This window comes from Chiloscyllium plagiosum, unplaced genomic scaffold (genome assembly GCF_037043375.1).
Source record: "Chiloscyllium plagiosum isolate Xiang-an unplaced genomic scaffold, Cpla_swu_hap1 HiC_scaffold_1, whole genome shotgun sequence".
In the NCBI taxonomy this organism is placed as follows: Eukaryota; Metazoa; Chordata; class Chondrichthyes; order Orectolobiformes; family Hemiscylliidae; genus Chiloscyllium; species Chiloscyllium plagiosum.
The window spans coordinates 181,247,253-181,265,294 of NW_028270139.1; the positions used below are offsets into that span (position 1 = coordinate 181,247,253).

General features: G+C 47.3%; 1 protein-coding gene across 6 annotated transcripts in view; it reads right to left on the minus strand.

The window, feature by feature from the left end:
* Window positions 1-18,042, minus strand: part of LOC122540254 (rhotekin-like) — a 232,917-nt gene that overhangs the window by 115,777 nt on the left and 99,098 nt on the right. For all 6 annotated transcript variants that reach the window (XM_087997953.1, XM_087997915.1, XM_087997890.1 and 3 more), the window contains 2 exons: window positions 13,060-13,284; window positions 7,678-7,772 (listed from right to left, as the gene is read on the minus strand). In XM_087997953.1, coding sequence (XP_087854079.1) covers window positions 7,678-7,772; window positions 13,060-13,284 — 320 coding nt within the window. The remainder of the gene's footprint in view (window positions 1-7,677; window positions 7,773-13,059; window positions 13,285-18,042) is intronic.

The following is an 18,042-nucleotide window of genomic DNA, read 5'->3' on the forward strand; positions in this document are numbered from 1 at the left end:
AAAATTAAATCTAGAATTATGTGCTCTTCCATTGGACTTATCACATATTGTTTAAAAAAAAATTCCCAGACACAGTACATGAACTCTTCACACTCAATGCCCTTTGTTTGAAATCCAGTTGATATTGGGATAGTTAAAGTCTCCGATCATTGTTGCCCTCTTTTTCCCACAGACAGAAATTTGTTTACATTTTTGTTTTTCTATCTCCTTCTCACTATTTCAGGGTCTCTAGTAGTGCTTCTGACCCTGCTCTATTCCAAAACTCAAACCGTAAAGCCTCATTTTTTTTATCTGGTTTGGTATATCATCCCTTCACATAACTGTAATTGATTCTTTAACCAATACTGCTGCACTCCCCCACAGCCAACCTTTTTTATCATCAGCTAAATCCTGTCTGAAAACTATATCCAGGGATATTGAACTGCCAGTTCCCCCCCCCCCGGCCAACCTTAGCCAGGTATCCATTACTGCGATTACATTGTGCAGCCATGTGTCTATTTCTGACCTTAGTTCATCTGTGTTATTTGTAATATTTCATGCATTGAAGTGTAAACATCTAAATACTGTCAATTTCCATTCCTGGATGCATTTTAATCCTTGTTTATTTTGCCTGTCTGAGTTGCTGACTGTATCACAAACTGATGCCCTGTCGTCATTTTCCTGATCTGAATCTGACCAATCTAAGTTGACACTTTGGTTTCCATCCTCTGCCATACTAGTTTAAAACCTCACCAACAGCACTAGCAGAAGATTACGGAAAATATTTACCCCAGCTCTGCCCATCAGGTCCCTGCTTCTCCAAATATGGTCCCAATTCCTCAAGAATCTAAATCCCTCCCTGGTACACCGTTGCTCCAGCCACACATTCATCTGACCTTTCCTCTTACTCCTGTTCTCACTTGCACGTGGCACTGGGTATAATCCTGAGATTAATACATTGGAGTCTTATATTTTACTCTATCTTCTAACTTCCTATATTCAGCTTTCAGGACTTTAGGTGGATTGGCCATGCTAAATTATCCATAGTGCCCAGGGATGTGCAGCTTGGGGTTACAGGGATAGGATAGAGGGATGGGTCTGACTGGGATATTCTTTGCAGGGTCAGTGTGGACAAGATGGGATGAATGGCCTGTTTTTACTTTGTAGGATTCTATGATCCCTTTGTTTATTTTGTTGTTGGTATCGATCTGTATCCCAACTATTTCAGGTGAAACACGGGTAAGGAAACCCCCTGCTGATTACCACGTCCCGCCCTCCCTCGGCTGGTGAATCATTACCCCTCCAAGTTGAACAACACTCAGAGGAAGCACTGAGGGTGGCAAGGACACAGAATGTACTCTGGGTGGGATATATAAATAATAGGCATTACTGATCAAGCTGGTCGGGTCCTAAAGGACATCGCTGCTAGTCTGGGTCTGCGGCAGGTGGGGAGGGATCCAACAAGATTGGTAGAGGAATTGAGTACCCGAGCCCTGAGATCATGTTGCAGTTGTATAAGACTCTGGTGCGGCCGCATCTGGAGTATTGTGTGCAGCTTTGGTCGCCATATTATAGGAAGGATGTGGAGGCACTGGAACGGGTGCAGAGGAGGTTTACCAGGATGTTGCCTGGTGTGGAAGGAAGATCGTATGAGGAAAGGCTGAGGCACTTGGGGCTGTTTTCATTGGAGAAAAGAAGGTTTAGGGGTGACTTGATAGAGGTGTACAAGATGATTAGGAGTTTAGATAGAGTTGACCATGAGAACCTTTTTCCACGTATGGAGTCAGCTATTACAAGGGGGCATAGCTTTAAATTAAGGGGGGGTAGGTATAGGACAGATGTTAGGGGTAGGTTCTTTACTCAGCGAGTCGTGAGTTCATGGAATGCCCTGCCAGTAGCAGTGGTGGACTCTCCCTCTTTATGGGCATTTAAGCGGGCATTGGATAGGCATATGGAGGATAGTGGGCTAGTGTAGGTTAGGTGGGCTTGGATCGGCGCAACATCGAGGGCCGAAGGGCCTGTACTGTGCTGTATTCCTCTATGTTCTATGTTCTAAGAGGGAAAACCATACTGACCTCATCCTCACCAATCTGCTGGCTGCAGGTGTATCTGACCATGACAGTATCGGTAAGAGTGACCATCGCACTGTCCTTGTGGGCACAAAGGTAAAAACAATGACTGCAGATGCTGGAAACCAGATTCTGGATTAGTGGTGCTGGAAAAGCACAGCAGTTCAGGCAGCATCCGAGGAGCAGCGAAATCGACGTTTCGGGCAAAAGCCCTTCATCAGGAATAAAGGCAGAGTGCCTGAAGCGTGGAGAGATAAGCTAGAGGAGGGTGGGGTGGGGAGAAAGTAGCATAGAGTACAATGGGTGAGTGGGGGAGGAGATGGAGGTGATAGGTCAGGGAGGAGAGGGTGGGGTGGATAGATGGAAAAGAAGATAGGCAGGTAGGACAGGTCATGGGGACAGTGCTGAGCTGGAAGTTTGGGACTGGGGTGAGGTGGGGGGGGGAAGGGGAAATAAGGAAGCTGTTGAAGTCCACATTGATGCCCTGGGGTTGAAGTGTTCCGAGGCGGAAGATGAGGCGTTCTTCCTCCAAGCGTCTGGTGGTGAGGGAGCGGCGGTGAAGGAGGCCCAGGACCTCCATGTCCTCGGCAGAGTGGGAGGGGGAGTTGAAATGTTGAGCCACGGGGCGGTGTGGTTGATTGGTGCGGGTGTCTCAGAGATGTTCCCTAAAGCACTCTGCTAGGAGGCGCCCAGTCTCCCCAATGTAGAGGAGACCGCATCGGGAGCAACGGATACAATAAATGATATTGGTGGACGTGCAAGTAAAACTTTGATGGATGTGGAAGGCTCCTTTAGGGCCTTGGATAGAGGTGAGGGAGGAGGTGTTGGCACAGGTTTTACAGTTCCTGCGGTGGCAGGGGAAGGTGCCAGGATGGGAGGGTGGGTCGTAGGGGGGCGTGGACCTGACCAGGTAGTCACGGAGGGAACGGTCTTTGCGGAAGGCGGAGAGGGGTGGGGTGGGAAATATATCCCTGATGGTGGGGTCTGTTTGGAGGTGGCGGAAATGTCGGCGGATGATTTGGTTTATGCGAAGGTTGGTAGGGTGGAAGGTGAGCACCAGGGGCGTTCTATCCTTGTTGCGGTTGGAGGGGTGGGGTCTGAGGGCGGAGGTGCGGGATGTGGACGAGATGCGTTGGAGGGCATCTTTAACCACGTGGGAAGGGAAATTGCAGTCTCTAAAGAAGGAGGCCATCTGGTGTGTTCTATGGTGGAACCGCTCCTCCTGGGAGCAGATACGGCGGAGGCGGAGGAATTGGGAATACGGGATGGCAGTTTTACAAGAGGTAGGGTGGGAAGAGGTGTAATCCAGGTAGCTGTGGGAGTCGGTGGGTTTGTAGAAGATGTCAGTGTCAAGTCGGTCGTCACTGATGGAGATGGAGAGGTCCAGGAAGGGGAGGGAGGTGTCAGAGATGGTCCAGGTAAATTTAAGGTCAGGGTGGAATGTGTTGGTGAAGTTGATGAATTGCTCAACCTCCTCGCGGGAGCACGAGGTGGCGCCAATGCAGTCATCAATGTAGCGGAGGAAGAGGTGGGGAGTGGTGCCAGTGTAATTACGGAAGATCAACTGTTTCCTCATTTCCCCTTCCCCCACCTCACCCTAGTTCCAAACTTCCAGCCCGCACTGTCCCCATGACCTGTCCGGACTTGTCCGACCTGCCCAGCTCCTTTTCCACCTATCCACTCCACCCTCTCCTCCCTGACCTATCACCTTCATCCCCTCCCCCACTCACCTATTGTACTCTATGCTACTCTCTCCCCACCCCCACCCTCCTCTAGCTTATCTCTCCACACTTCAGGCTCACTGCCTTTATTCCTGATGAAGGGCTTTTGCCCGAAACGTCGATTTTGCTGAAGCTCCTCGATGCTGCCTGACCTGCTGTGCTCTTCCAGCACCATTGATCCAGCATGTGGAGACAAAGTCCCCACCTTCACATTGAGAATACCCTCCATTGTGTTGTGTGGCACTGCCACCCTGCTAAATGGGACAGACTGCAAACAGATCTAACAACTCAGGGCGGGGCATCCATGAGACACTGTGGGTCATCACCAGCAGCAGGACTGTACTCCAGCACAATCTGTAACCTCATGGCCCGGCATATCCCCCACTCAACCATTACCATCAACCAGGGGATCAACCCTGGTTCAACAGAGAGTGTAGGAGGACATGCCAGGAGCAGCACCAGGCATATCTGAAGGTGAGGTGTCAACCTGGTGAAGCCACTTCATGCCAAACAGTAAGTGATAGACAGCACTAAGCGATCCCACAACCAATGGATCCGATCTAAGCTCGGCAGTCCTGCCACATCCAGTTGTGAATAATGGTGGACAATTAACAACTTACTGAAGGAAGAAGCTCCTCACTGATGGAGGAGCCCAGCACATCAGTGCACAAGGTAAGGCTGAAACTTTTGCAGTAATCTGAGTGGATGATCCATCTCGGGCTCCTGCAATGGTCCCCAGCATCACAGATACCAGTCTTCAGCTAATCTGGCAGCTAGTGACAATGTAGGGAATTGCCCAGCTATGTCCTGTACACAAAAGGCCGGACAAATCCAACCCAGCCAAACTCTCCAGTAGTTAGAGTCATACCTGGCACATAGGAAGGTGGTTGTGGTTGTGGAGGGTCAGTCATCTCAGCTCCAGGACATCTCTGCAGGGGTTCTTCAGGGGAGTGGGCTTGGAGGCCTTCGTGATGGGGGATGGAAGTGTATAGGGACTGGATGTTGTAGAGGGAGGAGGAGAGCTTCTTCAAGGTAGGCATCCTTGCAAGAAGATTCGCAGTAGGTTAAGATTGCAGAGGGAGAAGCCCTCCACTTCTTCCTTTCCCACCGTACCAACCAGTACCCTTCCACTGACACCCTCCTTCGACTGACTGAACTGGTCCTCACCCTGAACAACTTCTCTTTCCAATCCTCCCACTTCCTCCAAACCAAAGGAGTAGCCATGAGCACCCGCATGGGCCCCAGCTATGCCTGCCTCTTCGTAGGATATGTGGAACAATCCATCTTCCGCAGCTACATTGGCACCACCCCCACCTTTTCCTCCACTACATCGATGACTGTATCGGCACTGCCTCGTGCTCCCACGAGGAGGTTGAACAGTTCATCCACTTTACCAACACCTTCCACCCCGACCTCAAATTTACCTGGACCATCTCAGACTCCTCCCTCCCCTTCCAAGGAGAAAGTGAGGTCTGCAGATGCTGGAGATCAGAGATGGAAATGTGTTGCTGGAAAAGCGCAGCAGGTCAGGCAGCATCTAGGGAACAGGAGAATCGACGTTTCGGGCATTAGCCCTGAAGAAGGCTAATGCCCGAAACGTCGATTCTCCTGTTCCCTAGATGCTGCCTGACCTGCTGCGCTTTTCCAGCAACACATTTCCACCTCCCCTTCCAAGACCTTTCCATTTCTATCTTGGGCGACCGACTCAACACAGACATTTACTATAAACCGACCGACTCCCACAGCTACCTAGATTACACCTCCTCCCACCCTACCCCCTGTAAAAACGCCACACCCATATTCCCAATTCCTTCGCCTCCACCGCATCTGCTCCCAGGAGGACCAGTTCCAATACCGAACAACCCAGATGGCTCCTTCTTCAAAGACCGCAATTTCCCCCCAGACGTGATCGAAGATGCTCTCCACCACATCTCCTCCACTTCCCGCTCCTCCGCCCTTGAGCCCCGCTCCTCCAATCGCCACCAGGACAGAACCCCACTGGTCCTCACCTACCACCCCACCAACCTCCATATACATCATATCATCCGCCATCATTTCCGCCACCTCCAAACGGACCCCACCACCAGGGATATATTTCCCTCCCCTCCCCTATCAGCGTTTCGGAAAGACCATTCCCTCCACACCCCCCACCAACCCAACCTCCACACCCGGCACCTTCCCCTGCAACCGCAAGAAATGCAAAACTTGTGCCCACACCTTCCCCCTCGCCTCCCTCCAAGGTCCCAATGGATCCTTTTATATCCATCAGAAATTCCCCTGCACCTCCACACACATCATTTACTGCATCCGCTGCACCCGATGTGGCCTCCTCTACATTGGGGAGACAGGCCGCCTACTTGCGGAACATTTCAGAGAACACCTCTGGGACACCCGCACCAACCAACCCAACTGCCCCGAGGCTCAACACATCAACTCCCCCTCCCACTCCACCAAGGACATGCAGGTCCTTGGCCTCCTCCATCGCCAGACCATGGCAACACGACGCCTGGAGGAAGAGCGCCTCATCTTCCGCCTAGGAACCCTCCAACCACACGGGATTAATGTAGATTTCTCCAGTTTCCTCATTTCCCCTCCCCCCACCTTTATCTCAGTCCCAACCCTCGGACTCAGCACTGCCTTCTTGACCTGCAATCTTCTTCCTGATCTCTCCGCCCCCATCCCCTCTCCGGCCTATCACCCTCACCCTCACCTCCTTCCACCTATCGTATTCCCAGCACCCCTCCCCCAAATTCCCCCCCCCCACCTTTTATCTCAGCCTGCTTGGCACACCAGCCTCATTCCTGAAGAAGGGCTTATGCCCAAAACGTCGATTCTCCTGATCCTCGGATGCTGCGTGGCCTGCTGCGCTTTTCCAGCAACACATTTTCCAACTCTGGTCTCCAGCATCTGCAGTTCTCACTTTCCCCTTATACTCCATCACACTCATGTACACACTCTAGCAAACACATACTCTCACTCTCTCTCTCTCTCTCTCTCTCTCTCTCTCTCCTCCCTCACATGCACATATAAGTCTATTGGGTGAATCTTCATTTGCAGAATTGTATTTGCAGATAGATTCTATTTTGTTCAAAAATCACACAAATGGCAGGCAGTTAATTCATGTGATATTTTATAAATTCCTACTTTGGAAACAGAACCAGTCTGACTGAAGATTGGAATACAGACAGACTCTAACCTCACACCTTTAAGGCATTGTCTGAGCTAAGATGTCACCTTTTTTAATAAAACCTTAAGTTATCTCGAGAACATGACTTAAAAGCAGTTCTGGGATTTACATATTAATGAACCGAGCTGAAAATGTGTTGCTGGAACAGCGCAGCAGGTCAGGCAGCATCCAGGGAACAGGAGAATCGACGTTTCGGGCATAAGCCCAGTATTCCTGAAGAAGGGCTTATGCCAAAACGTCGATTCTCCTGTTCCCTGGATGCTGCCTGACCTGCTGCGCTTTTCCAGCAACACATTTTCAGCTCTGATCTCCAGCATCTGCAGACCTCACTTTCTCCATATTAATGAACCGAAACCTGCAACACATTCTAAAAGATGAAAGACTTAACAACAATCTAGGTGTGCTCAATACATCATTTTCGTTGCATGACACTGTGATCTTTTGCGGTAAATTCAATGCCTTATAAGCCTGCTCCACTAGTTACCTGACGAAGGAGCAGCGCTACTGCTTCCAAATAAACCTGTTGGACTATAACTTAGTGTTGTGTGATTTTTTTTTTTAACTTTGAGATAAAGAGAGACAAACATAACAGAGATTGAGACAGATAAGTGGTTCAAACACAAAGTAAAGACTGCAGGAGGTAAAGAGAATGATGGTTGGTGAGATGGAGTTGATAAGAGAGGAGACATGGGAAAAGACAGAAGTAAAAGGCTGTACATACCGTTTCCTAGCCTATTGAGGCTCTGCGTGCAGACATTATTGTGGATTGCTGCAAGAGAGAGGCTGGTTTGAGCCAATAGATGATATTTAGGACCCCTGCAATTGAACAAAAATGAATCAGGAACAATTTGTGAGGAAATTACATTTCAATAGAGTGCCCCAATCCCCCACTTCTTACCCGTTTCCAGAACCAGCAGACCTATAAATATGTACAGTCCCAAGAAACACAGGACTCCCAATGACGTGGAGAACAATTAGCTCCTTGTTTCTGTGCCAGCTCTTGGAATGTTATACTGAACAAAACTGGGCTGGATATTTCTGATCAACCCCTGCCTCTCCAAATGTAGATTGACTGCAGCTTTTAAAGCATAATATATATTAGATGAAATAAAGGTAGGGACTTTCGATTATAATTAAATTGTTTGAAACAAAGGAAGGTCCCGAGCTGAAATAATTTCTCTTAAAGGGAGTAATTAGCTTATTCTCGAGAGAAATTCCAACGGGGGACCTCAGGCCTATGATGCACTTGTCTTGTATAATGTGGGAAATCAGGAAAGTGTCCCTGGCAGCTACATGTGCAGGACCTGTGTTCAGCTCCAGCTACTGGCTGACCTGTTTCAGAGCTGGAGCTGTGAGTGGACTCACTGTGGAACGTCCATAATGCTGATAATATCCACGTGGATTTTAGTAAAGCATTTGACAAGGTCCCACATGGCAGTATGGTCAGGAAAGTAAAAGCCCATGGGACAGTGGGTAATGTGTTCAATTGGATCCAAAGTTGGCTTCGTAACAGGAAACAAAGGCAATAGTCAATGGATGCACTTGCAAATGGAAAGCTGTTTCCAGTGGTGTTCTGCAAGTCTCAGTGTTGGGACCCCTGCTGTTGTTTTATACATTTACAGTTTAGACTTGAATGTGGGGCACAATTGTGAAATTTGCTGACAACATCACAATTGGCTAGGCAGTGTAGTAGATGGTGTAAGTGATATAGATGGATTGGAGAAGTGGGCAGGAAAGTGGCAGATGGAGTTCAACTCTGATAAGCATAGGGTGGCATGGTGGTCAGCACTGCTGCCTCACAGTGCCAGGGACTTGGGTCTGATTCCACCCTCAAGTGAATGTGTGTGCTTTGCACATTCTCCCTGCATCCGAGTGGGTTTCCTCTGGGTGCTCCAGTTTCCTCTCACAGTCCAAAGATGTGCAGGTTAGGTGGGTTGCCCATGGAAATTGTGGGATGATAGTGGGGCTGGGGCTGGATCTGGGTGGGATAATCTCTGGACAACCAGTATTGATGCAATGGACTGAATGGTCTCTTTCCACACTTGAGGATTTCTATGATTCTAGATAGTGCATTTAGGGAGGTTGGACAAACCCATCTGAATCACTAATGCTCTTCAGGCAAGGAATCTGCCATCCTTACCTGGTCTGGCCTACAGGTGACTCCAGACCCACAGCAATGTAGTTGACTCTTAACTACCCTCTCAGCAATAAATGCTAGCCTAGCCAAAGATACCCAGATCCCATGAATGGATTGGTTGAGTGGGCAGGAAAGGGGCAACTCTGATAAGTGTGAGATAATGCATTGAGGGAAGCCAAACAGTAAAAGGGAACATACAATGAATGGGACTATAGTGAGAGGAGTAGATGAAGTGAGAGATTTTGGTGAGCAAGTACACAGGTCCCTAAAGGTCACATTATAGGTAGATGAGGTTGGAAAGAAGGCATATGGAATGCTCGACTTCACTGGCAGAGGTGTGGAATATAAAAGTAAGGAGATAATGATGAACTGCATGGAGTTCTGGTCACCACATTATAGGGAAGGATGCAATTACTGTTGAGAGAGATTGGAGAAGATTTACTGGAATATTGCTGGGGTTGGAAGATTGTAGCTACAAGGAGAGATTGGAGAGGTTGGGTTTGTTTTCCTTGGAACAGAGAGGGCTCAGAGATAGAGACACAGTAGACAGGAGGAACCGGTTTCCCTTAGCAGAGAGTTTAAAAACTAGGGGCTATAGATTCAGGCTAAATGGCAGAAGAATTAGAGGGACATGTGGAAAACCATTTTTCCATAGAGGGCAGTGGGTGTCTACAATTCACTGGCTGAGTTGGTGGCAGAGGCAGAGGCCCTAAACTCTTTTAAAAAATACTTGGACTCACACCTTAAGTGCTGCAAGTCACAGGGCTATGGGCTGTATGCAGGAAGATGGGATTAGAAAGGGAGTCTGGGTGCCTTTGGGTCAGCATGGACAGGATGGGTAAAATGGCCTCCTTCTGTACTGTATCATTTCTACAGTTCTATGGTTTCATAGTCATTATTCGGCTCTTAGTTCCAGATTCCTTATTAAAGTCAAACTCCACCATTTGCAGGATTTAAACCCTGGTCCCAGAACATTCTCTCAGTTTCTGGATAGATATCCTAATGATAACTTCAGACTATTGCCTCACTCTGAGACAGATTTTTATCTGAAAGTATCTTCTCCCAGTCCATTCTGGCCAAATCACACCTGATTTTAGTAAAATCAGCCTTCCCCCTGTTGGAATCCTGGATTCCCTAAAGTGCAGAAAGAGGCCATTCATCGAGTCAGACAGAATGGAAACAAACCCTTTGGTCCAACTCTCTCCAATTTAATAATATCTTTCCTATAGCACAGCAACCAGAACTGTGCACAGTACACCAAAAGTGGGCTCACCAACAGCCTGCCAAACTGAAACATGATGACCCAACTCCTACACACAACGGTGTGAGCAAAGAAGGCAAGTGTGCTAAATGCCCTCTTAACCCCCCTGTCTCGCTGTGTGAGGCACCCTTTCAAAGACTGAAACCTATTGAGTCTGCACTAGTCCTCCAAAGCGCATCAGCCAGGCTCATCGTCCTACATAATTCCCATGACCCTGAATTTCCCACGGTTAATCTACCCAGCCTGCACATCTCTGGGTAATTTAGCATGGCCATACCACCTACATGACACACCTTTGGGCTGTGGGAGAAAACTGGAGAACCCAGAGGAAACCCACGTATACACAGGGAGAACGTGCAAACTTTGATCTCAGGCCCATCTTTGTTCTTTTTCATAATAATCATAAATCTAACAGAGTTCTCCCAGTCCATTCTGGCCAAATCACACCTGATTTTAGTAATTTAGGTATAGGACAGATGTTAGGGGTAGGTTCTTTACTCAGCGAGTCGTGAGTTCATGGAATGCCCTGCCAGTAGCAGTGGTGGACTCTCCCTCTTTATGGGCATTTAAGCGGGCATTGGATAGGCATATGGAGGATAGTGGGCTAGTGTAGGTTAGGTGGGCTTGGATCGGCGCAACATCGAGGACCAAAGGGCCTGTACTGCACTGTATTCTTCTATGTTCTATGTTCTAAGTTAGGATCACTGTCTACAAACACTGATACTGAGAACAGAACAGCACAGGAACAGGTCGTTTGGCCCACAATGTTGTGCCAAATATGATGCCAAATTAGACTAATCCCTTCTGCTTACCCTTGGTACATATCCCCCCCCCCCACTCCTTGCATTTTCATGTGCTTATCTAAAAGTCCCTTAAATGCTCCTGATACACCTCCCTCCACCACCATCCCTGACAGCGCATTTCAGACCACTACCACTGTCTGTGTAAAAACCTTGCCCCTTACATATCCTTTGAACTTTCCCACTCTCCCCTTAAATGCATGCCCCTCAGTTTGGGACATTTCAACTCTGGGAAAAAGATTCTGTCTATTAACCCTATCAATGTATCTCTATTTTATAGACTTCTATCATGTCTCCCCTCAGCCTCCGACCCCGCATAGAAAATAACCTGAGTTTTTCCAGCCTCTCCTTCTAGCTCATACCCTCTAATCCAAGCAGCATCCTGGGAAATCTCTTCTGCACCCTTTCCAAAGCCTCCACATCCTTCTGTCATGTGGCAACCAGAACTGAACACAATACTCTAAGTGTGGCCTAACCAAAGTCTTATAAAGCTGCAACATGACATCCTGACTCCAGTTCTGGTCACCCTATTATAAGAAAGATGTGGATGCTTTGGAGAGGGTTCAGAGGAGGTTTACCAGGATGCTGCCTGGACTGGAGGGCTTATCTTATGAAGAGAGGTTGATTGAGCTCAGACTTTTTTCATTGGAGAAAAGGAGGAAAAGAGGGGACCTAACTGAGGTATACAAGATAATGAGAGGCATAGATAGAGTCGATAGCCAGAGACTATTTCCCAGGGCAGAAATGACTAACACGAGGGGTCATAGTCAGGAAGACTAGAGGAACATTATTTAACTGGAGAAGTGGAGAAAATGCAGAAAGCTGCAGAGCAGAAAGATCTGGGAGTCCTTACCCACGAATCTCAAAAAGTTGGCTGCATCCAAGTTCAGAGGAAAATAGAGAATACAAATGGAATGTCAGTCTTTATTTCAAAGAAATTGGAATATAAACGTAGGGAGATTCTGCTATTCATACCACAACTTGAATATTGTGAACAGTTTTGGTCTCCTTATTTATGGAAAGATATACTTGTTATATACTGGAAACAGTCTAGAGAATGGTCACCAAGCTGATGTGGAGGGATTGTCTTATGAGGAGAAGTTGTGTAGATTGGGCCTGTACTCGCTGTAATTTGGAAAAAAGACAAGTGACCTTACTGAAACGTACAATACCTTAAGGACTTGACAGGGTAGATGTGGAAAGATTGTTTCCCATTGTAGGAGAGTTGGGGACCATCTCAAAATAATGGGTCACCACTTTAAAACAATTGAGGGATTTTTTCTCTCAGAGGGCAGTGAATCTGTGAAATTCTTGATGACTGAGGGCTGTTGAGGCTGGGTCTTTAAATATGTTCAAGACTGAGACAGGCGGATTTTTAAAAATCAGTAATGGAACTAAGATTTATGGGGAAATGGCAGGAAAGTGGAGTTGAAGGTTATCAGATCAGCCATTTGAGTGACATCGCAAATTCAATGGGCTGAATGGCTGACTTCTGTTCCTTCATCTTCTGGACTCAAAGAAGAAGAACAAAGAAAATTTACTCAGCAAAAGTGAGGCCTGCAGATGCTGGAGATTAGAGTCAAGATTAGAGTGGTGCTGGAAAAGCACAGCAGGTCAGACAGCATCCAAGGAGCAGGAAAATCGATGTTTCAGGCAAAAGCCCTTCATCAGACCAGGAACAGGCCTTTCAGCCCTCCAACCCTGAGCCAATACAAATCCACTGTCTAAACCTATCGCCCAATTCCTAAGCATCTCAAGGTAGGGGTCTGGGGCATTTTTGAAAATTACTGTTACTCATCTCCAAATGCAATCGAAATTGAGCTGAGATGTTCTTGGGGTCACACTAGATGGACTGTGCTGCTTCATTTCATGGCATAACATTTTATGATTCACTGGAGAACGTACTCCACAGCTACAGCTGGTAATAAGACAGGGCTGCTCCCACCATCCGCCATTACACTTTCTCCAGTGCTATCAAGGCTGGCTCGAATCTTCTTCCCTGTTGAGCGTCCAAGGGAAGTGCTGAGTTTGTTGGCAAGTTTTTTTGGTCCACTGGCCATCGAGAAATCCTCTTCTACACAACAACTGTATATCTCCAACTTCATTTCAAAATCAGGCCCAACGTTGGAGCTACAATAGAAAATAATCAAATTAGAAAATGGCAAAATTTTACTTTAACAGAAGGAGAGAGTCGCAGAGAGGAAATTAGACAGAAGGAGAATCTTACAAAGGCATGAACACTGAGATATGGTGAGAGACTAACAGAGAGGGGGAGGGAGGGAGGGAGAAACAGAGACAGAGGCAGTTTGAGGGGGAGAGCCAGCTAAGTCAAAAACATATTCCATTCACATAACGCCTATAACAGTGAAATACCTTAATTTACTTCACAGCTGTATCAATAAACACAATCTTGCATCGCACAGAAACTGGCTGTTCGGCAACAGTCTGCATTTAGGTTTCATTCAACATGTGCCCCCAAAACTGTTCTGACTAGATTAATTACAGTGTGGAAACAGGCCCTTCGGCCCAACAAGTTCACACCCACCCTCTGAAGAGCAACCCACCCAGACCCCTACATTTACCCCTTACCTAACACTACGGGCAATTTAGCGTGGCCAATCTACCTGACCTGCACATTTTTGGACTGTGGGAGGAAACCGGAGCACCCGGAGGAAACCCACGCAGACACGGGGAGAATGTGCAAACTCCACACAGTCAGTCGCCTGAGGCGGGAATTGAACCCGGGTCTCTGGCGCTGTGAGGCAGCAGTGCTAACCACTGAGCCACTGTGCCACCCCATTCCCTTCTCCCACAACTTCCTATCAAATGTATTGATATCATTTGCTTCAGTCACTTCCTGTGGAAATGGCTTGCCCATTGCCCCCACTCTCTGATTGAGGAGGTTTCTCCTGCAGTCTCCTGATAGGTTTTCACCTCATCTGAGACCGAAATGATCATTCCCTTATTGTGAGGTTCCTGACTTCCCAATAAAGGGAAAAAGCCATTCAGTAACTACATTACCAGTTCTTTTAGAATCTTGAATGGGCAGGTATGAGAACCATAGAGTCATAGAGATGTACAGCACAGAAACAGACACTTCGGTGCAACTCATCCATGCCAACTAGCTATCCTAACCTAATCTAGTCCCATTTGCCAGCATTTGGCCCATATCCTCTAAACCCTTCCTATTCATATACCCATCCACATGCCTTTTAATCGTAATTGTACCAGCCTCCACCACTCCCTCTGGCAGCTCATTCCATACATGTACCACCCTCTGCGTGAAAAAGTTGCCCCTTAGGACTGTTTCATATCTTTCTCCTCTCACCATAAACCTATGCCCACTCACTCTGGATTCCTCCGACCCCAGGGAAGAGACTTTGCCTATTTACCCTATCCATGTCCCTCATGATTTATAAAAGTTCACACCTCAGCCTCCGATGCTCCAGGGAAAACAGCCCCCAGCCTATTCAGCCTCTCCCCATAGTTCAAACCCTCCAAACCTGACAACACTCTTGTAAATCTTTTCTGAATTCTTTCAAATTTCACAACATCCTTCCTCTCGGAGGGAGACCAGAACTGCATACAGTATTCTTAAAATTGCTTAACCAACATCAAGGAATTTGGTACTAAATTAAACTCTGGACAAGACATAAAGTTTCAGGTGGATTATCTTTAAGTGTGGGTTGCGATAGTAAATTCCATTTTAAAAAGTTTGACAATTTGTTTTTCAAATTTATCCAAAGGAATTCGGAGGATTATGATCAGTCTCATCCCACTTCGTCATGTACCTGTGACTGAAACATACACCAGGGATTTTGAGAGTCCATAATAGACAGGGTTACCTTCTCCATGGTCATTATCTCTTTTGGAGATGGTTTAATTTGTTGGAGAAGTGTTCTGTTGGTCTTTCTATCACTGACCCTCTCCACCCCACCTTTTGAAGCAGGACAGGACCTATACCAGTCACGAATATGAATTGCTGCTTAAACAGGCTCAGTGATATTTCGACAACGTCGTTGATCAAGATGAGGGAAGGTCATTGATGAAGCAACTGAAGATGGTTGGACCTAGGACACTACCCTGAGGAATTCCTGCAGAGATGTCCTGGAGCTGAGATGACTGACCTCCAACAACCACAACCACCTTCCTATGTGCCAGGTAAGACTCTAACCAGTGGAGAGTTTGTTCTCTGATATCCATTGATTCTAATTTTGCTAATTTTGATGCCACATTCAGTCAAATGCAGCCTCGATGTGAAGGGCTGTCCCTCTCCCCTCCCTCTGGAATTCAGCTCCTTTGTCCACATTTGAACTAAGGCTGGAATGAGGTCAGGAGCTGGATCAGAGTGGTGCTGGAAAAGCACAGCAGGTCAGACATCTTCCGAGGAGCAGGAAAATCGATGTTTCCGGCAAAAGCCCTTCATCAGGAATAGAGGCAGAGAGCCTGAAGGGTGGAGAGATAAATGAGAGGGGGTGGGGGGGTGGGGGTGGTGGTGCTGGGGAGAAAGTATCAAAGAGTATAATAGGTGAATGGGGGTGGGGATGGAGGTGATAGGTCAGAGGGGAGGGTGGAGTGGATAGGTGGAAAGGAAGATAGGCAGGTATGACAGGTCATGGGGACAGTGTTGAGCTGGAAGTTTGGAACTGGGGTGAGGTGGGGGAAGGGGAAATGAGGAAACTGTTAAAATCCACATTGATGCCCTGGGGTTGAAGTGTTCCGAGGCGGAAGATGAGGCGTTCTTCCTCCAGGTGTCGGGTGGTGAGGGAGCGGCGGTGGAGGAGGCCCAGGACCTCCAAAGTGCATGAACTCTCAATTTCCCACGTTGTACTCGATCTGCCATTTTGCCCACTCTCCTAACCCTGTCCAAATCCTTCTGCAGCCTCCCCACCTCCTCAATGGTACCTGTCCCTCTACCTATCTACTGCCAAGCTTCTATCCACGCTAACACCTTCCCTCTGACGCCATGGGCCCTTATCTTACTCAGCAGCCTCTTGCGTGGTACCTTCTCAAGGCCTTGTTGAAGTCCACGTAGATACCATCCATTGGCTCTCCTTGGTCTGACCTGCTCGTTACTTCCTCAAAGAATTCTAGCAGATTTGTCAGGCATGACCTCCCTTTGATGGAACCATGTTGACTTTGCCCTATTTACCTCCTTGCAAGTATTCAGAAATCTCATCCTTCACAATGGATTCTGGGATCTTATCCACGACCGAGGTTAGATTAATCAGTCTGTAATTTTCTGTCTTTTGCCTTACTCCCTTTTTAACATCGGCATCATGTTTGCCATTTTCCAGTCTTTTGGGACTCTCCCTGATTCTAGCAATTCCTGAAAGATCACCAGTAACACCTCCACTATCTCTACAGCTATCTCCCTTAGAACTCTGGTGTGTAGACCATCTGGTCCAGGTGATGTATCCACCTTCAGGCCATTCAGCTTTTCTAGCATGCTCTCTTTGGTGATGGCCACCATATGGCCACCATACTCAGCTCTACCCCCTCACTCTCTTGAATATTTGGGATAGTACTCGTGTCTTCCACTGTGAAGACTAAAGCAAACTAACTATTCAGTTCCTCAGCCATTTTCTGTTCCCCACTATTGTCTCTCCAGTGTTATTTTCCAGCAGCCCAATGTCCACTTTTGCCTCTCTTTTGCCCTTTACATATCTGCAGAAACTCTTACAATCTTCCTTTACATTACCATCATATTTAAACTTCTCCCTTCTTATTTTTTTTGTTGCTGTCTGTTGGTCTTTGTAAGCTTCCCAACCCTCTGGTTTCCCATTACTCTTTGCCACATTATATGCTTTTTCTTTTGTTTTTATGCTATCCCTGACCTCCCGAGTCAGCCATCCCTCATCCTCCCTGTACCCTGCTTCCTTTTCCTCAGGATGAGTCTCTGCTGTGTCTCCTGAATTACTCCCAGAAGCCCCTGCCATTGCCGTTCCACTGTCTTTCCTGCTCGGCTCCTCTCCCAGTCATTTATACCCAGCTCCTCCCTCATGCCTTTATTCAGCTGTAACACCGTTACCTCTGGTTCTACCTTCTCCCTCTCAAATTGCAGAGTAATTTCAATCAGATAATGGTCACTGCCTCTGAAGGGTTCCTTCACCTTCAGCTCCCTTATCAAGTCTGCCTCACTGCACAAGACCAAACCCAGTATTGACTGTTCCTCAGTGGGCTCCACCACAAGCTGCTCCAAAAAGCACCTCTTGACATTCCACAAATTCCTTTTCTTGCAATCCACTCTCAACCTGATTTTCCCAGTCTCCCTGCATATTGAAATCCCTGACGATCACTGTAACTTTGCCTTTGCTACACATCTTTTCTATCTCCTGGTGTGGCTTGCGCCCCAGCTCCTGACCACTGTTTGGAGGCCTGTACATGACTCCAACTATGTTTAAATATGCCTTTGCATTTCCTCAAATCTATGCACACAGATTCTATACCACCTGACCCCACTTCGTTTCTTACTGTTGATTTAGTTTTATTCCTTACCAATAAGGCAACACCACCCCCTCTACCTACCTGCCTATCTTTATGATAAGATGTATATCCTGGAATATTCAGCTCCCAATCCTGATCCCCTTGCAGCCGTGTCTCCGTGATACGCACTGTGTCATATCTGCCTATTTCAATCTGCACCACAAGCTCATTTCCCTTATTCCTTATACTGTGTGCATTCAGGTATAACACCTTCAGCCCTGTATTAACCATCCCTCTTCTCATTGTCATTCACTTATCCCGTGTGCATGAAGTTGGATGGCTAACTCTTTCCTGTCCTCTTCATGTTTGTGCTGGAGAGTTTAATAACCTCTCCCGAGTTCTGTAATCTCACCCCCCTCCATTAATTTGGGTTATTTAATTTCTCCTGAACCCTCCACTCTC